General features: G+C 39.8%; 1 protein-coding gene across 1 annotated transcript in view; it reads left to right on the plus strand.

The window, feature by feature from the left end:
• Positions 1-20,650, plus strand: part of LOC134291577 (E3 ubiquitin-protein ligase ariadne-1) — a 41,237-nt gene that overhangs the window by 18,463 nt on the left and 2,124 nt on the right. Inside the window, exons 4-6 of the mRNA XM_062859512.1 lie at positions 19,496-19,711; positions 19,773-20,048; positions 20,121-20,278. Coding sequence (XP_062715496.1) covers positions 19,496-19,711; positions 19,773-20,048; positions 20,121-20,278 — 650 coding nt within the window. The remainder of the gene's footprint in view (positions 1-19,495; positions 19,712-19,772; positions 20,049-20,120; positions 20,279-20,650) is intronic.

Below are 20,650 nucleotides of genomic sequence, written 5' to 3' on the forward strand. Positions count from 1 at the left end.
CAACAAATGCATAAGAGGTACATACCACAGACAAACAGACGAAACGCCTAGAACAATTTTAGTGAAAATTCATCGCCCAGTTCACACTATCACCACCTGGTGGAAATGTTTCACGAGACACTGCGTTGTGCAATATCGTCATCAGAAGGCGCTAGTGTGAAACGTCAAACGCAAAGAAAAACGATGGGCGCTCTTCTTGTTATGAAAGCCACAACCAAGATTCAAAATGATCGTTGAAGGCGTGGTCAATGAAAATTTCGCCAGTGTTACGTTTGTTTGTCTGTATACATACCTGACAATGCTCACGAAAAAAACAAAAAAATACTACCGCTATGAATATTAAAAATTGTATAGTATTTTTTTTCTTCAGCCACCAACACCAAACAAGTAAGTTAAAATTAATAAGTGATTTTGTTTATTATAATCTAACGAACAAGATGAACAGTCGCTTTCTCAAAGGTCTTCAACTCAACGCTCTCTTGTAGACCGTTTGATGAAAAAAAATGTTCAAAAGAGTTACGAAATCTCACCGAAAGCACCATAGATAAACTGAAAGAGACTGGTTATGCCCAAATGTCCACATTGTGTACAAAATTACGCATTTGCACGTCCTGCCGTCTAGAATTTGACAAACGAGCCATCTGTATATCATCGGTAAAGCAGGGCGCAGGAAGTTCGATAACGACAACAACTGAGAAATTGCCATCAGCGACATCTGTTTAAACAATTTAATTACGCCCCTTTTCAAAAATGCCCTGTAATATTCTTCAACATCTATACCCATTTCAATATTTTTAACGTTGCAAAACACGCTTTCAACATTCATCTTGAAGAAGAGGGAAAACACTTGTCCTCAAATGTAACAGCAAATTAATGAATAAACGACTAATGCGCGGAGGGCGTGATAAAATCGGAACATTACGGTACATAGTATATTATATTATATGTATATATAATATATAATAAAAACAACTTGTTTTACTCACGCAAGGCCATTAACAATAAAATCAGCATCAAACTTCAATTTCCGGCCGAAATAATTTACACTAAAAAAAATTATTACTAAATGTGAAAATTGTGAAATGTTTGAATTGTCATAACTTTTTTGTTTATTTTCATGGTAGATTGCTAATACAATGGACCGTTTTCTCTAAAAAATTACGTTGGTAAAAAGATAGGGTTTTGAGATATTTGAGTTTTTGTGACAAAAATGATATTTTTTAATGGTAAAAACAGATTTTTTTTCACAGTGTATATTTTCTTAGGAATCGCCATTTAGTTATCTAACTTTGCTGAACAATAAAATCAGCATCAAATCGCGATTCCCGGCCGAAATAATTTACACAGAAAATTTTTTTTTACTAAATGTAAAAATTGTGAAATTTTTGAAATGTTATAACTTTTTTGTTTATTAGTTTACCATCACCAAATTTTTATGGAAGATTGCTAATACAATGGACCGTTTTCCCTAAAAAATTCAAGTTGGTAAAAAGATAGGGTTTTGAGATATTTGAGTTTTTGTGACAAAAATGATGTTTTTCAATGATAAAATAGATTTTTTTTCACAGTGTATATTTTCTTAGAAATCACCATTTAGCTATCTAACTTTGCTGAAAAATTCATAACAATCGAACAATCCGTTTTTGCTGTGCATATTTTTGAATATTTTTGAACCATTTTCACATACACCCTTTTGAAAAGTTAGTCGTGGCTCTAAATAAAAATTTGATATCGAAAAATGGCGATTTAGATGGAACTGAAAAACTGTGCAAAGTTTCAGTTCAATAGAAAATCATGAATTAAAAATTTTCCTTAATTTTGATGCTGTTGCTTGGAATCGCTCACATACCTTCCGTATTGGGCTCTCAAAAAGCAATCTCTGTGTCTGTGGCGTGGCTTACCAGGATATCGAACATGTCGTGAGGGGATGCAATGAGTATCGTGAGGTCAGATCTGAGCTGCATGAAATTCTCCGGGTCCGAGGAAAACAACAGAAACCCGTTAGAGAAGTGTTGGCAGGACTTGATTTGGAATACATGAACCTGATTTACCCGTTTTTGAAACGTGTTGATGTCTGAGTTTGGTGTAGTACGTTCCTTGTTTTCGTTGTCCGCCTTTTGGTTTTGTTGTTCGCCCCTGTCTGTCGTCACCCCCCTTCCGTTTGTCCTCTTCTTGTCGTTTTCTACCATTAAAATCCTTTCTTTTTGGTTCCGTTACAGATATGGACAATTTGTCCCATCAATGTTTCAGTATAAGTTAGCAAATAATTTAGTTTTAATCCCATAAATCCGTCCTTGCCAATTTTTTTTTTCAATCCTTAAACTCAAAACAGCCGTGAGTACTTCGGCATCCCAAACTAACATAGTTTTAAGGCAGTAATAAATTGTAAAATGTACCGTGAGGTGCCCATATTTCGTGCACTTAAGAATTCTCAAAGTTTGATAAACGACTGAAATTTTACCATAAAGTATATCAGATTAATTTCTCCCATAATATTAAGTGCTGGTACTGTAGCTCACAAGAAAAATATAAATTAGACAACTTCACATTATACAAGATAGTTACAGCATTAGTTTTGATTTGTTTGAAAGTGCCAAATTTCGTGCACGGGTTCCAAATTTCGTTCAAAATGGGTCCAAATTTCGCCCATTATACGTAGAATTCGCCTAAATTTGTTAATTTTCATAACGTAGCATACTCGTGCAATACCAATGAAACCGTATCGTGTATATAAAATCGATGTCTGTGACGAAATACGAGTGAATATTTGCTGTTTCCCATGTTCGTCCCGGATGTTTACTTTCCGATTTCCAAAATTCCTTCTGTAGTTTTAGGAATTATTAGTTTTGACGTTTGTTTTGCTCTTTAACCTTCCGTAACTCGCGCGGTTGACTACCTGCGTCAGCACCACGCTAATGCTGAGTACAAAAAGCGAGATTTTTTCAACGTGTTGTACAAAATACAACAGCGCGATCGCTCGTGGGTTAATTGACATCTTAATTAAACAGTAGTAGATATCTAATCAACATTTCCTCCCCTCGTTTCCTGGCCTCGTAAGGACCTGGCCAGGTGTCGAACAAAGAGGTCGTTCAATAAAGGTTTTGTCAAGTCCCAGGCAAATTTTCTGGCGCATTTAACGTCTCTATCGACAGCCACTCCAGGATGTGTACGGTCGGCTATGCTATGCTATGCTATGCTAGATTTGCAGTTTCATCTCTTCAGTCAAAGCATTGTCTTTTTGCACAATATTCATGCGGCTATACTAGAAAGCATTTTTTCTATTGAAGTTTCTGGTAATTCTACAGTAAAGTGATGAATATTTTGAACTATTACCGAAACAAAAAATGGTAAAAAATCTCAATAAATTTGTTATGGCATCCTCGAAAATAAAAGTAGAATATTTTTATTAAGTAAATTGGAAATTGAGGAAATATTTTCTAGAATTCGGTGAGAACCTGCAGGCCTCGAATTATGCCCCTGTGCCCTGTCAATTTCTGTTTGAATTTATGCAGGATTTGGCAAACATCACCGAACAAAACTTGGATTTTCTGTAGATATGATATTCTAGTTCAACGCCTGAAAAAAACCTTGCATATTTCGTGGACCATTTCTTGATAAAATTCTTTGACGAACGTCTGGAAGAGAAATCTTCGAAATGGTATATACCATACCGGTAATCTTCAAAAATTGTGCACTTTTTTTGACAAGAGTTGATGCAGAAATATCGCAAAATACTGTTTTGACTATTTTGTTTTCAACAACGATAGCTATCAACACTTACTATTCCCTGAAGAAGTTTTTGAATACATTAAAACGTCTGATGAGGGAGAAAACATGACTATTTGATTGCAGCTGGGACTTCCCAAAAATTTCCAAATTTCCAGATACTCCAGTCACTAGCTACTCTGTTAAGTCGATGACTTCCTCTGGAACTCCACTCCACGTAAAATCAGCTAGAAACAAATGAGAAATTGCACCTCAAACTATTTAGAATTTCTTCAAAAACTCTTCAAATATTGGAGTGTTTGAAGGAATTACGAATTTTGTTGAATTTTCATCGGAAATTTTCGTCATTTGTGTCTAAATATAAGTTGTTTGTTTGTTGTTTGTAATCCATCAGAAATGTTTTAACCCTTCAGGACTCGCGCTGTTGTAAAAAGTACAAAAACCACCAAAAAATCTAGCTCGGTGTATACAGCGCATGCGCGGTGCAGTTTCAGCTGCCTGATGGCGCGCGTCCTGAAAGGTTAGATGTTTACGCTAACTAATACTACAGGACTTCTGTCACAATTGACATCAATTTCTGTTTAATGCTCACCTTCTTATAGTTTTGAGGGGTTCCTAACAAATAATTTTAAAGAAATGTGAGTTATTCTTACATAAATTTGCCCACACATTGTCTATGCATTTGTACATCTATGCTTTCTAGATGAATTCTTAAAAAAATATCATCAAATAAATTCTCCAGAAATTTTTAAAAGAAATTTCGTATCCGAAGCTTTGTCATTCCCCACCAGGAAAATATAGAAAATTTCTAGACGAACATTTGAAAAGGGCCTATCTGCTTTTTTTAAACAAACATGTTGCTGTCTTTGCAGGGCCCATCAGCATCCACCCACGCACATCAACACCCTTATCAGAAAAGTGTTCTTCAAGCTATCTGTTAAGGGTGTTGATGTGCGTGGGTGGATGCAGATGGGCCCTGCAGAGACATAAACATGTTTGTTTACAAAAAGCAGATAGGCCCTTTTCAAATGTTCGTCTAGATTTGTCATTTTTTTCATTTCGTACATATATTTTTCCAGAAGTTTTAGTAAACACCATTGCATGAGTTTTGTCAGCAGTAAATCCACGAATTGGGCAGAATTTTTTCATATTAGGCTCAAGAATTATTTCCTGATTTTTTTTATAAGATCTAAAGGAAATAAATATCTGCAGTTATTTTCATAGATATCTATTTAGGAATTTGCCCCATAAACATCTGAATATTTCATCTCTTATTCTTCAAGATAATATCAGCTGTAACTTAAAAAAATACCAGGAACTTTCATTAATGTTTCCCCATTGAGGTTCTACTGGAACCGATTTAAAAGAAGCTGTAGGCTCGGCTGTAGGTGCCCACATCCAGTTTCGTTCAATAATTTAATGTCCATTTAGTTCTGCACAATATCCGCTAACAATTGTGGACACATGCATTTTTTTATATTTTTTGGTGGAGAAGGTTTTGTGGTACCCGGGTACCACTTGGGTACCACAAGGTTATCAGAATTAAATTCGGTTCACAATGTTTAGCAACTAACCATATTTGTTGACAAAAGTCACTATTTAGTCACTTTTTTGCAATTTGTAAGTCACTATTTTGTCACTATTTTCGTGAACTTGGTCACTAAAATAACTATTTCAACCATCAGCCTTTGCTACCAGCCCTGACAGTACATTATTTGTTATTTGAATCAAATGTTCACTTACTTTACTGATGGTCGTGAATCCATTCATTTTTGTAATTGTAGCTTTTTACCTTTTTATTATGTGCCATTAATATGCACATTCCTCGGGAGGTTAGTTCTAGTAAAGTGTCGTCTTCCAAATTTGTGTTCTGGCAATAAGGCTTACGGCAATAATTTGCTTGAATGAAACTAGCGGCTGTAAGCTACTACTCCCAATGTTTAGATAAATAAAATTCGGGATGATTTACTTACTTAGTATTCCCACATTTATAAATGTCTTTTTTTTCACATGCGATGGCTTCAAGTACACATGAACCTCTAAAACAAAGTTATAAAAAATAGTGCACGAAATTAGGGACCCATACAAATTGTGGGCTCCTAATTTCGCCAACAACATAAATGTTGAAACAAAATAAGAAAACAGCATTTTTAAGGATTTGTATTGCGTATTATAATAAAACATATTGAATTGAAATAATCAAACATAAATTGGAATAAATTTTGCTAGAGATCGAAATACAGGGGATGTTTGGGATAGGCAACTTTTTTTCTCCCACAAAAAAATTCAACATGCTGTAACTTTTCATAGAGTGCATCAAAAAATCTCAAATTTTGACTGTTTGTCATCCTATTATATATGCATCATTGGTACAAATTTGGGCTCGATTGAATCATGTTTCGCGAAGTAAGAACCGTTCGGGTAAAACACTATTATTTAGACAACTAATTTTTGAACTGTCATATCTCGGAAACCAGTGAACCGAATCGAATGAATTTTTTAACGTTTATCAACAATATATTGATACTCAATACGACGTTATAAAATGTTATATTTTCTCACGGCGAATTAAGTTTTAACGGGTTAAAATTTTTACCCATATAGAGGAAAATAAGTCAAATTTACAATACCACACAAAAAATACTAAATTTGTTCTTTCTTCAATCTAAATAGGCTCTAATATATCTGATTAGAGATTACTTGAGAACAGATGTTCGTTTCGTTCGGCAATCTTGAAGCAAAGTCGGTTTTGCAATTCAGGACAGCTCAAGCTAGAATTTTATTGATAAGTTTCTGTTCATTTTAAATTTACAAATTTAGCAAAACTTACAAATTAGTGTCCGAACAATTCCGGTGACGAACAAATATGTATAATAATGATACAAATAACCTATAATGAAGTATTATAACTATAAGAACAGTAACAAATACAAATAAGAAAGAAAAACTTACTATTTCAAATGATGTCCAATTCAGCTAATTAGTTTTGACAAATTATATAGTATATAGTCCTGCTTCTAGTTCCAAGCTCTATTGGTTACAAATGGTGTGCAATGTTGTGACATTAACCTAATCTCCCTTATCTTTTCTGACATTCGCTTGGACATCATTGGGACTCTTTGGGCCATCATTTTGGCTCTTTAGACGAGGGGCTTGCACGTTACAACCTCCCCCACATGTCGCGCTTGGTTTCACGAGCACGTCATCCTTTTTGAAGCCACCATCCTCTGTCGCGCTTGGCTTTGCAAGCACGTCATCCTCTTTGGAGCCACCATCCTCTGGTAATATATCCAATAATGCTAATTTGGCAACAGGTCTTCTCAACACACCCCCTGATGTAGAAACATCGGCTTGACGCACTACCCCGTCTTTGCCAGCATATGTGCGTATTACACGACCTCTCATCCATGAATTCCTGACCTTCTCATCTGCTATGACCACCAGCTCACCCTCACTGATCGGACGAACACTTTGAAACCATTTGGTTCTCCTTGTAATCATCGGAAGATACTCGGTGATCCAACGCTGCCAAAACTTGTCCAATGTTTTCTGCATACAGGTCCAGCTATCTCGCAGAAACTTACCATCACTGACAGGTTCTTTTACCGGTTGTTGCACACCGGTAGAGCTAAGTAACAAAAAGTGATTTGGACTGATGGCCTCTTCGTCTGCCGATAGCAGGGATACGAAAGTAAGCGGCCGAGAGTTGATCATCATTTCGGCCTCAGCGAAGAATGTTTCCAGTGATTCATCGTCGAGTTTGCTATCGGCTGGTATGGTACTTAGAGCTGCTTTGATGGACCTCACCATTCGTTCCCAACAGCCTCCCATATGTGGGGCCGAGGGAGGGTTGAACCTCCACTGGGTGTAGGTGTCTGTGAACGTACTGCCAAGCTCCTCACTGATGTTGAGTATTTCATTTCGCAACTCTCGGCTAACCCCCACAAAATTTGTTCCACTATCGGAATAAATCTCTTGCGGCGCTCCACGTCTGGCAATAAACCTTCGAATCGCCTTTTTGCAGGAGTCGGCAGATAAACTTCTAGCGACTTCTATGTGTACGGCTCTTATCGTCAAGCATGTAAATACAACTCCCCACCGCTTAACTGCGCTTCGTCCAACTTTCACCAGATAGGGCCCAAAGTAATCGATACCAATGAAAGTAAACGCACGGACATGTGGTGTCAACCTTACTCGTGGTAAAGGGGCCATTTTTGGCGGTAACGGTGCGGATTTGTATATTTTGCACCACATACACCTACTTTTTGTCTTACGCAGGCATGTCCGCAACTTCGCCACGTAGAACCTTTGATGCAGCTCGTTCAACACCGTTTCGTCGTTAGCGTGTCGATACCTTCGATGATACCAGTCCAGTAAAAGCACCGTAACATGGTGTTCACGAGGAAGTATAATTGGATTTCTTGCATCAAAGGGTAAATATTCTGCAGCGTCCATCCTTCCATCGACACGTAGTACTCCTTGTTCGTCCATCATCGGTGTTAGTTTTGCTATCTTGCTGGAATTCTCCAATGCTTTCTTCTTTGTTCCCAGTTGTTTGTTGTGCTTCATCACGGCTACTTCATCCGGAAAACTTTCCGATTGCACCAGAATCCATAGCGATTGTTCCGCTTCTTGCAACTCTTGCCGGCTCAATTCCGTTCCAATTTTGCGAGGACTGCCACGAGTAGCATTGCGTAGATTACTGAGATATCGTAGCACATATGCAAGACATCTCCTCAAGCGCTCAAATTTGGAAAAGCGTTCGATGCTTATCGTTGGTTTAATTATGAAATGTGGACAGACAAAGGCAGGTCGCATCTCTTCCTTAGTAGTCTCCACCTGTTCCTCCATCCAGTCACCATCTCGTTCATATAGAAATGCAGGTCCTCGATACCACCGGCTCTCGGGGTTCGTCGAAGGCCCGTTTCCCCATCTCGTAGCTTCATCTGCTACGTTTTGCCTGGTTCCGATCCATCTCCATTCTGTCACCGAGGATAAACTCAAAATTTCGTTGACTCGGAACGCTACAAACTGCCGATAGCGTCGTGTATCGGATTGTATCCACGCCACGACAGTTGTAGAATCACTCCAGAGGTAGGTGCGAGTGACTTTTACTGAGTGATACTCTTCGATAGTTTTTCTCAGCCGAGCTCCTATCAGGGCTGCCATAAGTTCCAATCGAGGTATTGAAAGGGATTGCAGTGGGGCAACTTTAGTTTTCGATGCCACTAGAGAACATCTAACTTCCCCTTTATCTACAATCCGAAAGTAAGCAGCTGCAGCATAAGATTCTTCACTAGCGTCGACAAAAATATGAAGCTGCAGGGAATCGTAACTGGCCCTATCGTATCCTGGAAAATAACAACGACTAACTTTGACGTTGTTCATCTCTTTCAAGACCTTCAGCCATTGCTTCCATCGGCAGAATACCTCAAAAGGTATTTTGTCGTCCCATCCAATATTTTCTCGCCATGTTTCCTGAATGAGAACTTTGCCCCGTATGATGAAGGTAGAAACTAATCCAAGCGGATCGTAGAGGCTCATTACAACGCTCAGCAATTGACGTTTGCTAGGGACAACTTCGTCATCCAATAGTTGCTGCATATCTTCCCGTAACCACACGCTGAATGAAAAGCAATCCTCCTCGGGTAGCCAGATCATTCCCAACAGTTTCTCAAATTTGCAATCCTTCGCCACTGAAAACTGTTTTGTTGTAGGTGAATGCACTTCTCCGATTTGTTCAATTACTTGTACCTTGTTAGATGTCCAGTTCCGAATGAAAAAGTCTGCCTTTCTGTGTACCTCTGCAACATCTTTGGCTAGCTGTACCGCTTCTTCGATAGTGTCGACGCTGTCGAGATAGTCATCGACATAATGTTTTTTCGTTATTGCTTCTGATGCTCTTGGGAAGTCCGTCTGGAATTCCAATGCATTTTGGTTTTTAACAAACTGCGATTGAGTCGGTGAACATGTGGCGCCAAAGATAGCTACGTTGGTCATCATAGTTTTTATTGGTTGGTCCTCAGAATCTCGCCACAAAAACAGAAGAGCACTACGATCAGCGGGACGGATAAGAATCTGTAAGAACATTTCCATGATGTCCGCTGATATCGCCACTTCACGCTCTCGAAACTGGAACAGAACTGCTAGCAGCGGCGTTAGTAGGTCCGGTCCTTTAAGCAGATGATCATTTAGTGATACTCCATCTGCTTTGGCAGCTGCATCCCAGATAAGGCGAAGCTTGCCAGGTTTATTGGGATTCGTCACGACTCCAAGGGGCAGGTACCATGTTCGCCGCAAGTCGAAGGTATCTAGTTCCTTTCTTGAAACTTCATGGATATATCCCTTAAGTTGAAACTCCTCAATTTTCCTGCGAACGTCTTCATACAGCCCAGGATTTCTTTGTAGCCGTTTTTCCAAGCATTTCAGACGTTTCTTCGCCATGGGTAAGCTGTCGGGTAACTCGACGTAGTTGGATTTCCACAAAAGACCCGTTTCAAATTTACCACAATCTGTCCGAGTAGTAGTTTTCTCCAATATTCGCCTCGCCCGCTGGTCTTCGAGGCCTTCATGATTAGGTGCTACCGCTATTCCAAGACTCTCTAGTGAGAAAAACTTTCGAACATATTCGTGAAGGTCATCTGATGAGGTCCTTGAGCAGATATGCATTTGTCGATGTTGGAGCTGCTGCTCTCCTCCAAGGCGACCATAGACTGCCCATCCAATGCGAGTTTTCGTCGCGATCGGTTCTCGCATTCGTCCTTCCCGTAGCTTTAGCGTTGCTAGTAGATGGGCATTGTCAATGCCAATCAATATTCCTGGAGTTGCTGATTGGAAACTTTGAACCGGGAGTTTCTTCAGATATTTGAATTCTTCTGCAAGTTGCTCAAAGTCCAGCGACTGCTCAGGTAGTCCTAAGACCGTTCGCAATGCTGTTTTATTTTGTATGGCGAGTTTTAAATTTTTTAAAACTCGCCATACAAAATAAAACAGCATTGCGAACGGCCTAATCCTTCGACGGTGTACGCTTCCCCAACTTTAAATCGTTTATCGCTCCCTAGTGCTGAGATCTCCATGTGAACCTTCTGTGCGTCTGATATCCTTTTGTTGATCCCGCTTGTCCACTGAATACAAAGAGACTCTATTCGACCATCCAATCCCAAAGAGTTAGCTATGGTTTGTTCGATGAGGGTAACGGAAGATCCGTCGTCAAGAAAAGCTAGCGTATTTATCTTTCCATGTTTTCCATAGAGCGTTACCGGAAGCACCCGGAAAAGTATTGATGCAGCAGATCTCTGATGAATGGTAACCGTAGCGTTGGCACTTCGTTCTGTCTGCGTCGTATCCATACTGGAATCGTAGTGGAGCAAACGATGATGCAGCTTCTGGCAGCCATTTACACCACACACTTCTCCTTTGCACGGCCATCGCAGATGAGAAATCAAACATCGTCGACAAAGTTTGTGCTCCTTCACCATGTTCCAACGGGCGTCCAGGTTGAGTTCCTTGAACTTCTCGCATTCTCCAGCTGGATGTCCGTGTTCATTACACGCAGGACATGACTTCACTTCCTCAGCTTTCCCTCCCTTTATCACTTCATCTCGTTTCGATTTGCTTGACGAAGACTCGGGTCCCCCTGGTTCCATGGTCGAATGGGCATTTATGTATGCCTTCTCCTTGAGCTTCGGTCGGTCTTCCTTAACGAATTTTTGGTGAGCACTGAAGAGTGTGACGCTACTTGTGGCAGACGTGACTCGGGCCATATAATCACTGAACGCATTTAGGTCGACCTCTGGCAACTGCTGTTGATACAAGGCCCAGTTGAATTTAACATTCGCCGGTAGTTTGTCGACCAGCTCCTGCAATAATGAAGGGTTTGACAAGTGCCAATCCAATCCAACGGCCTTCAGATGTGCACAGAGATTTTGAACAACTAAACCGAAAGATATCAAAGTTTCCAGACGTTCAGACTTAGGCGGAGGAGTTGCCCGTACCTTTTCGATCATAATGTGTACAATTTGCTCTGGCCGTCCGAACAGGGTTTGCAAAGTCGAGATCACCTGTGAAACCGTGGATGGGTGTAGCAAAAAACTGCTTACTGCATCCTTTGCCGGTCCTTGTAAAGCTCGTTGAAGTCGCAGCAAATTTTCAGCATCAGAGTATCCACAGGCACTTGTTGAGTTACTGTAGCTACTGAAGAAGAGTGGCCAGTCGATGTGATCACCGGTGAAGCTTGGCAATTCCTTAGAGAGAACTTGTCTGGCAGCGAGTTGTTCTGGCGATGGGCAAAATACTTCGTGATGTCCGGGTAACGGCAACCTCGGACTTCCCACTTGCAACGACATAGCAGGCATTGTTGGGTGGTTTATCAGAGGGGGCAAAATATGGTCCAAGGGGGGGGATCGATTTTTATTAAAAGTCATGGATATTGGGGGGTGAAGATCATAATTTTGATACTGAGGCGGTGATGTGTTCGTTTTGGTTGGGTAAAGTGGGGCGGCACTTACCGGGGACGGATCAATTACAAACCCTTTAGTTCCAATAGGACCTCTTGGCTGGTTCGTTCTCTCTGGCTGCTGTTGCTCCATATGTGCAGGCACGTTGTTCACTTCTATAGCACCGTCCCGCTCGCGTTTCTGGCTGAACAGGTTGAGTTGATCCTTTAGTCGCCTTTCTGCATCCTTCAGTCGGCGTATCTCCGTGTCGCGTTGCTGCAATTCCTCGTGCCGGCGTAATTCCAGAGCTGTCTGTCGGTCTGAGAATTCCTGCAGCCTCTTTTGTGTATCAGCTTCGTGCTTCCGAAACTTCTCGATGTCAGAATCTTTTTGAAGTTGTAGACGTTTGATTTCGTCTACCAGATCCAGTTCCCGCCTCCGTCGTGTGTCAATTTCGCTTTGGTGACGCTGCTCCAGCTCGTTTGTCTTGCGTCGAAGAGCTGTATCCCTTTGCCACTGACCGTACGGCAGTAGAGCATTCCTTGCTAGTTTTGATAGCGCCCCCGTGTGATGAACGATTGGTTTTTGTTCTTCCAGAAGATTCTGCAAGGAGTTCAAATTGACCAGCGAGATGGCAGGCGAAAGAAGATTATCATCCACCTGAGAATTTCCTCCGGCGGCTTCTCCGGGATCGCTTTCTCCGATTGTGATGCTACCGGTCGGTGACATCAAGTCTATGAAATTCGAAGGCTCGCGTTTCATGGGAATCTCGCTGTTTGTGATTTGTTCGTCACGAATAGGCGTGGAAGTACTTTGCTGACCGTGTGCACCTGCCGACTTTACTGGCGTATGATGAGTTGGCGCGGATGGCTTGGACGTCTCTCCAACGACGCCCGTACCAGCATCGCTGGTTGGCTTCTCCTGCGTGTCGATCCAATCCTCAATACGTTTTTCAGTCGAATGGGTGGAGCGATGGCTCCTGATGCTCACAATATCATCTTCCTCGTCCTGCTGTATGAGCAGATCACGTTTACGCGCCAAGTACTGCTTGTCGCGTTCGATTTTCTCGTTCACGGCCCTCTCATTCATTAACCTTTCTCGGTCCAGCTGTTCCTTCCGCGCTTCCTCTTCTAGTCTCCGTTCTTCCTCTAACAAGGCTAGCTCACGGGCCAGTCGGGCTCTCCGTGTACTAGAGGTACTTGAACGTCCGCAACTGGATAAGGCTGGTGGTGCAGAAAAGCGTTGAGCGCAGGATTCACACGTAAACTGTTCTAGACGATCCGTACTCTCTCTGATGCAAGCAGAATGATAACAGTTTGTACATTTTTGGCATTGTACACTACGCTCCGTGTTAATCGGTCCATCACAGGCTTTGCATTTGTGTTGAAAACCACGATCGGCTACTGATTCTGACGTCGTGAATCTAACTTGGCGGTTTGTTTGTGTATCAACTTCGCGAACAATGCTGCTCGTTGGTGTCGCACATGTGTTGATTGCACTCAGTGGAACACAATTACCAGCGGTAACAATGTCGTGACTCTGTTGCTGGCTAGCCGACGCTTTAGCCTTGGCTTTAGCTTGGGATCGTGTCTTCCTTGTCATGGCTAATGCTCGTTAATTTCTTGAGTTTTTGTTCGTTTCGTTCGGCAATCTTGAAGCAAAGTCGGTTTTGCAATTCAGGACAGCTCAAGCTAGAATTTTATTGATAAGTTTCTGTTCATTTTAAATTTACAAATTTAGCAAAACTTACAAATTAGTGTCCGAACAATTCCGGTGACGAACAAATATGTATAATAATGATACAAATAACCTATAATGAAGTATTATAACTATAAGAACAGTAACAAATACAAATAAGAAAGAAAAACTTACTATTTCAAATGATGTCCAATTCAGCTAATTAGTTTTGACAAATTATATAGTATCTAGTCCTGCTTCTAGTTCCAAGCTCTATTGGTTACAAATGGTGTGCAATGTTGTGACATTAACCTAATCTCCCTTATCTTTTCTGACATTCGCTTGGACATCATTGGGACTCTTTGGGCCATCATTTTGGCTCTTTAGACGAGGGGCTTGCACGTTACAACAGAAGTGGAAAATCTTTGGATATCAACCATAAAATTTATTGACATTGATGTAAAAAAAATACATTTTTTCGAGAAAAATCCAAAAAGTGTCAATCCATGATAACTTTTTTCAACGCTTAAAAAGTACCTATGTTTCAATAGTTTGTGAAGCATTTACATATTGTTAGTTTACGTTCAAAATTTTATTAAATTCGGTTCACTGATTTACGAGATATGACAGCTCAAAAATGAGTTGTCTAAAAAATAGTGTTTTACCCGAACGGTTCTAACTTTGTGAAACATTGATCAATCGAGTCCAAATTTGTACCAATTATGCACATATAATAGGTTGACAAATAGTCAAAATTTGAGATTTTTTGATGCACTCTATGAATAGTTACAGCATGTTGAACAATTTTGTGAGAGAAAAAAAAGTTGCCTATCCCAAACATTTTGGCCACCCCCTGTACTTGTTCACTTCCGTGAGTGTTGATTTTCTCGTATCTCTGAATACGGCATCTGCTATTTACATACATTTGCAATTTATTTTTCAATCTTTGACATAAATAAAAATTTTCATTTCTTTTTTTGTGAATTGTATTGAGATCAAATGCAGTTTTCAGGTTATAGCAAATTTTGGATGATTTCGCTGTTAATTAGATAATAACGCTCTCAGATGTCAGAAGTTAACGAAGATTGGGCGCGCACGAAATTAGGGCACCCCACGGTAAAATCATTGTAAAAACAAAAGATTTCGGTTCAGTTATGCCCATGTGGCGCCCGAGCCTTCCAAATAAACGAATAAGTAAAAAAACCTGATTACTCATTCGTACTCACTATTGATTTATTTTATTTTCAACGACTAAAGTGTACTCTTCAAAATATTTGAAAAAAATGGATGGGCGAAAGCTTCCGATGAGGAATATGAGTTTTTTTTATGCAACAACTCAAATTTGGGTAGTCTGTACCAACATCCTAATCCCACACCAAAATACCATTTTCCTATCCCCTGGCGTTTGTGTGGTCAGCAAAGACTATTCAGCCCTCTTATCATCGGCTTTGGACTGACTTGCGCTCTTATTGCCCCACCAAATGCTGCAAAATGAAAATGAAAAATGAAATAACTCAAATTTAGGTAAATCGCTTAAACACTAAGTAAATTTCCTAAGGACAAACGTCTTGGAATCTCGGTTCAAAATTGCACAGAACCTCAAAAGCAAAAATTTCAAGAAGTTTACTTCTAACGATTGTGACATTTTTATTGTTCTCTGGCTCACTTGTAATACCTAAACTGCCGCCACTCGCATAACAGTCCCATCTTTGCTGGGTTTCTAATACGGGACTGTTTTGCGAGTGGGGGCATTAAACTTAAAATAAAAAGATCCGGTGCGGCTCAAACTTTTTCGAAGAAACAGTGTGTGTTTAATTAACAAATTAAGAGATTAATGTGTGGAAAAATATGACTTGTTTTGGTGGGATTCGAGCCCACGACTCCGTATCGCTAGTCCCGCACTTTAACCAACTAAGCAACAGAACAAGCTACGATTTTGTAAAACAGAACGCCAAACTCACCACCCTAACTGGGTCCGTCTTTCACAACTTTACCTCTCTTTCGGATTTGATGTCAATCCTTGTTGGGTTTAATCACCATTAACGAGTATATCTCTTTATTGTTGATATTTCTCGGTGAACGAATAATATTCGTTCACCGAGAAATATCAACAATAAAGAGATATATTTGATGTCAATCTCCGAAAATGTGACCGCATACTGGTTTCTAACAATTAATGTTCAATGAGATATGAGCGGAATCATTTTAAGGAGGCTACCATCAATTCCAAGTCTATCAAGCTTAGCATTCGCAATATCGTGGTTGAGTTTATCGAATGAGGCCTTATCGAATGAGTGTGTCCTATTGTCTGATTCCGCACACCTAGTCATACTATCGATATAATAGGGTAAGAAATCAAACTTCGAACTAGTCAAAATGTAATCTTAATTTGAACCATTTCAAAATTCATTAAAACGACGTACTTGCTAGGCAAATATTGTCCCGAAAAAGATGTTAAACAGATTCCCGTAACATAACTTGATAACATGTACTTGAAAAGCATTGAAAAAAGCGTTTTTGTCATGGAAAACAGGCAATTGAAAAATCACTGTGATTTCACCCACTTCCCCCCCAAACTTTTTACCACTTAACAGAAAGCTTATACCCGTGGCTTTCATGTACGTAAGATTTTGCCGTAGTAAATTATTTCTATGTGGGAGAAAAAATCACTCAAAATTTACGCTACTTCGGAAAGCCGCAATTTGGTTCAACTTTTGATTACCTACCCCATACAAAGTAAAACCACAGAGAACAGACATCCAAGTCCAATCTGAATTTTGTGTAAGGAATATATTTCATCGGCAACACAATATGGTGTTTGGCGGTATTAGTGTTTTCGTCGTGTATTGGTTTGCAACCTTACTCAAGTATAGATGCAAATCCTAACACAACTTTCTGAATGAAATTTGTTCTAGCCTGGATTCTGTTCTCTGTGGTAAAACACAGCAGATTTGTGGTTGTAGAGCGACCGACCAGCAGTAAACCCGTGATGATCGCTTATCCACGGAGAGGGGAGCAGGGTTTTAGTTTCTTCATCAATGTGTTTTTTAAAAATGTAGCAAATTCCTAATCCATAATTCCTACCTATCACAAAGTTCAAATCAGTGTCAGGCCATTCGACCGAATGTCATTAAGCCGAAGACCATTCGGCTGAAGGTCATTAGGCCGAATGTTCATTAGGCCGAATGGTCATTGGGTCTTATTTTTGCCGTTACGTTCACACTGGAATAAGCTGCTTCTTAGCTTATTGTTCTATGAACAATTCCACAGTTATTAACTGAGAGCTTCCGCTGCCAATGACCATGTTACATGTGTATATTAGAGTGGGTCATCGTTTATATGGAAAAATGAAAAATTCAATGATATCCCATCAGATCAAAGCTTTTTTGATCCCATTTCAGGACCCAAATAAGTGTGCAAAATTTGGGCACGATCGGTTGTGTCTACGTTTTGCGCATCGCGTTTGAAGTTTGTATGGGGTTTTACATGAGAAAACACACTTTTTTGCATTTCTCTCATAACAAGCTCGAATTTGTCTAAAACTATGTAACCGATAAAGTGAAAACATAGCCTAGGGTGTCCTGAAAAACTTTGTCGAAGACCGCGAAGTGATCTGATGCTTATGAAAAAAGTTATAACGTCGGCATTGCTTGGCCAAACAGCATGATTTTATTGCTATTGTTATTCCTTTACATGTTAAAACATAAACACATGCATGCGGTTCGTTGGTTATAACTATTTTCTCAGGCATTGGATCACTTTTCAGTTCCCAACAAAGTTTTTCAGAACGTCCTAGGCTATCATTTTACAGTACCGTGGGGTGCCCTAATTTCGTGCGCGCCCAAATTTCGTTAACTTCTGACATCTGAGAGCATTATTATCTAAATAACAGCGGAATCATCAAAAATTTGCTATAACCTCGAAATTGCATTTGACCTCAATACAATTCACACAAAAAGAAATGAAAAAATTGATTTATGTCAAAGATTGAAAAATAAATTGCAAATGTATGCAAATAGCAGATGCCATATTCAGATATACGGAAAAATCAACACTCACGGAAATCAACAAGTATTTCGATCTCTAACAAAAGTAAATATTCCAATTTATGTTTGGTTATTTCAATTCAATATGTTTTATTATAATACGCAATAAAATTATTTGAAAATGTTATATTCTTATTTTGTTTCAACATTTATGTTGTTGGCGAAATTAGGAACCCACAATTTGTATGGGACCCTAATTTCGTGCACTCTTTTTTATAACTCTGTTTTAGAGGTTCATGTGTACTTGTAGCCATCGCATGATTCGGTTTTTAATAATAGTTCTAATAATTATTTTAGTTAGTAGTTTGGTTTAAAATTAGCTTGGGACTGCTCATAAACTACGTAGTAAGTGAAAAAATAAACATTGTTTTTTAATGTGGGAATACTAAGTAAGCTCGGAATGATTTTATTTATCCAAACATTGGGTGTAGTAGCTTACAGCAGCTAGTTTCATTCAAGCAAATTATTACCGTAAGCCTTATTGCCAGAGTACAAATTTGGAAGACAACACTTCTCTAGAACTAACCTCCCGAGGAATGTGCCTATTAATGGCACATAATAGAAAGGTAAAAAGCTATAATTACAAAAATGAATTAATTCAAATTACTGACCATCAGGGTTCCTGATTTCCACTTTTCATCTTCTTCCACACTCGAATACAGTCAGCAGCGAACGGTTGTCGCTTAAAGCCCTTATTAGTTTGTGTGTTTGCTTGTCAGCGACGATAGCAAACACCGGCGAACGGTGGGAAGCCATACATGGAATTAAAACATTCGTCCACATTCGCAATGCGCAATGCGATGGTGAGGTGATGCGATTCGTGAGTGATATTGCGCGTACGAATTACATCAATTTGAAGTTTTCAAAAAATGTTTATTATTTTCTTTGCTAATCTAGCATTTCAACAACAATACACTAAAAACGTATGCATTACATGCAGAAATTCTCTTCTAGTTATGATAATAGCCGCTTCGATCGCTCACCAGCATTCGTCACCATTCGCCATTCATTCATTCGCTTGCGATCCAAACTGCGCCGATCGGCCACGAATATCCATGTCAACCAGCTTGCGCATCGCTTCCCACTGGTGATGGGGTTGCATGTTTGATCTCGACTATCCGTTTGCTGCATCTTTCTCGATTCGCTTCAGCAAAGAGGAGTGAATATGAATGGAGTGAGGCGAATTTACCGATCCTTGCTGATCATCAGTAAAGTTAGTGAACATTTGATTCAAATAGCAAACACTATATTGTTTAATTAAAATGTCAATTAAAGAGCAAAACAAATGTCAAAAATGATAACCCTTAAAACTACAGAAGGATTTTTGGAAATTTTAATGTAAACATTCGGGACGAACATGGGAAAAAGCATTTTTTTCTTTTTTTTTCAAACATCGGCTATTCTTTCTAGTTTCATTGTTATAATAGTTTTTGGCAATAATTGTTGAAAAAGGTAAAAGCAAAAAATCCGTTTCCAGCTTCATAACTGCTGAATTGTAATTCATCCTGATGACCATTCGGCCTAGTGACCATTCGGCCTAATGATCCTGCATTGTTCAAATCGAATCTAATTTTCATGTTTGTTCGATTTTATTGAAACGTAACTGTACAGATGATGACTGGACTGGAATGTGGTCACCGTTTCTGTACGCAATGCTGGCAAGAGTACCTGACCACCAAAATCGTCGAGGAAGGCCTGGGCCAATCGATCGCCTGTGCCGCTCATGGATGTGACATTCTGGTGGACGACGTGACCGTCATGCGATTAGTGCAGGACCCCCGAGTCAAGCTGAAGTACCAACATCTAATAACCAACAGTTTTGTCGAAGCAAGTTCCCAAAAGGTAGTTTGCATAATTTGACTATTCTAAGTTCCGTTTTACATTTCAGTGTAACCGATTGCTTCGTTGGTGCACTTCGGCGGATTGTACCTACGCCATCAAAGTGCAGTATGTGGATGCCCGTCCAGTTATCTGCAAGTGTAACCACGTGTTTTGTTTCGAGTGCGGCGAAAACTGGCACGATCCTGTTCAGTGTCGGCTACTGAGAAAGTGGATAAAAAAATGCGACGACGATTCGGAAACATCTAACTGGATCGCGGCTAACACCAAGGAATGTCCGAAGTGTAACGTAACGATCGAGAAGGATGGTGGCTGTAACCATATGGTGAGCGGCTTTGTTTTACATCGAAAATGATAATTGTTAAGCATTGTATTCTTCTTCCGGATTTCATCATAGGTTTGTAAAAATCAAAACTGCAAGTACGATTTCTGCTGGGTGTGTTTGGGATCGTGGGAACCCCATGGTTCCTCCTGGTACAACTGTAATCGATACGATGAAGATGAGGCTCGTGCTGCTCGTGATGCTCAGGAAAAGTTCAGATCATCGCTTGCCAGGTAAGTGGATATTGGTTTAGTACCGATCCTTTTATGCACAGATTCCTCATGGGAATTACTAATAGGAAATATAAATAGCCGTTTGGAAGTAACGGTGTTTCATGTAACATCGATTAGCAAAATTGCCATTTGACAATATACTTACTCGGATGCTTGGTGGGCTACAATTCTGCAAACTACAAGACTTCAGTAGGCCAGGCTTACCCATATAGTTAAACCTGGTTTAACGCTTAAGCCAGGGTGAAGAAATCGGCCCTTAATGATTCTGGCAAGAACACTATTGAACCACAATTGTTTTCGTCAGAAAACCATGTGCTATCATTATCTGTCGAATTTAGAAATTGCTGCGGTTGCACTCTCTGCTCCATGTCT

This window comes from Aedes albopictus, chromosome 3, assembly GCF_035046485.1.
Source record: "Aedes albopictus strain Foshan chromosome 3, AalbF5, whole genome shotgun sequence".
NCBI classification, from domain to species: domain Eukaryota; kingdom Metazoa; phylum Arthropoda; class Insecta; order Diptera; family Culicidae; genus Aedes; species Aedes albopictus.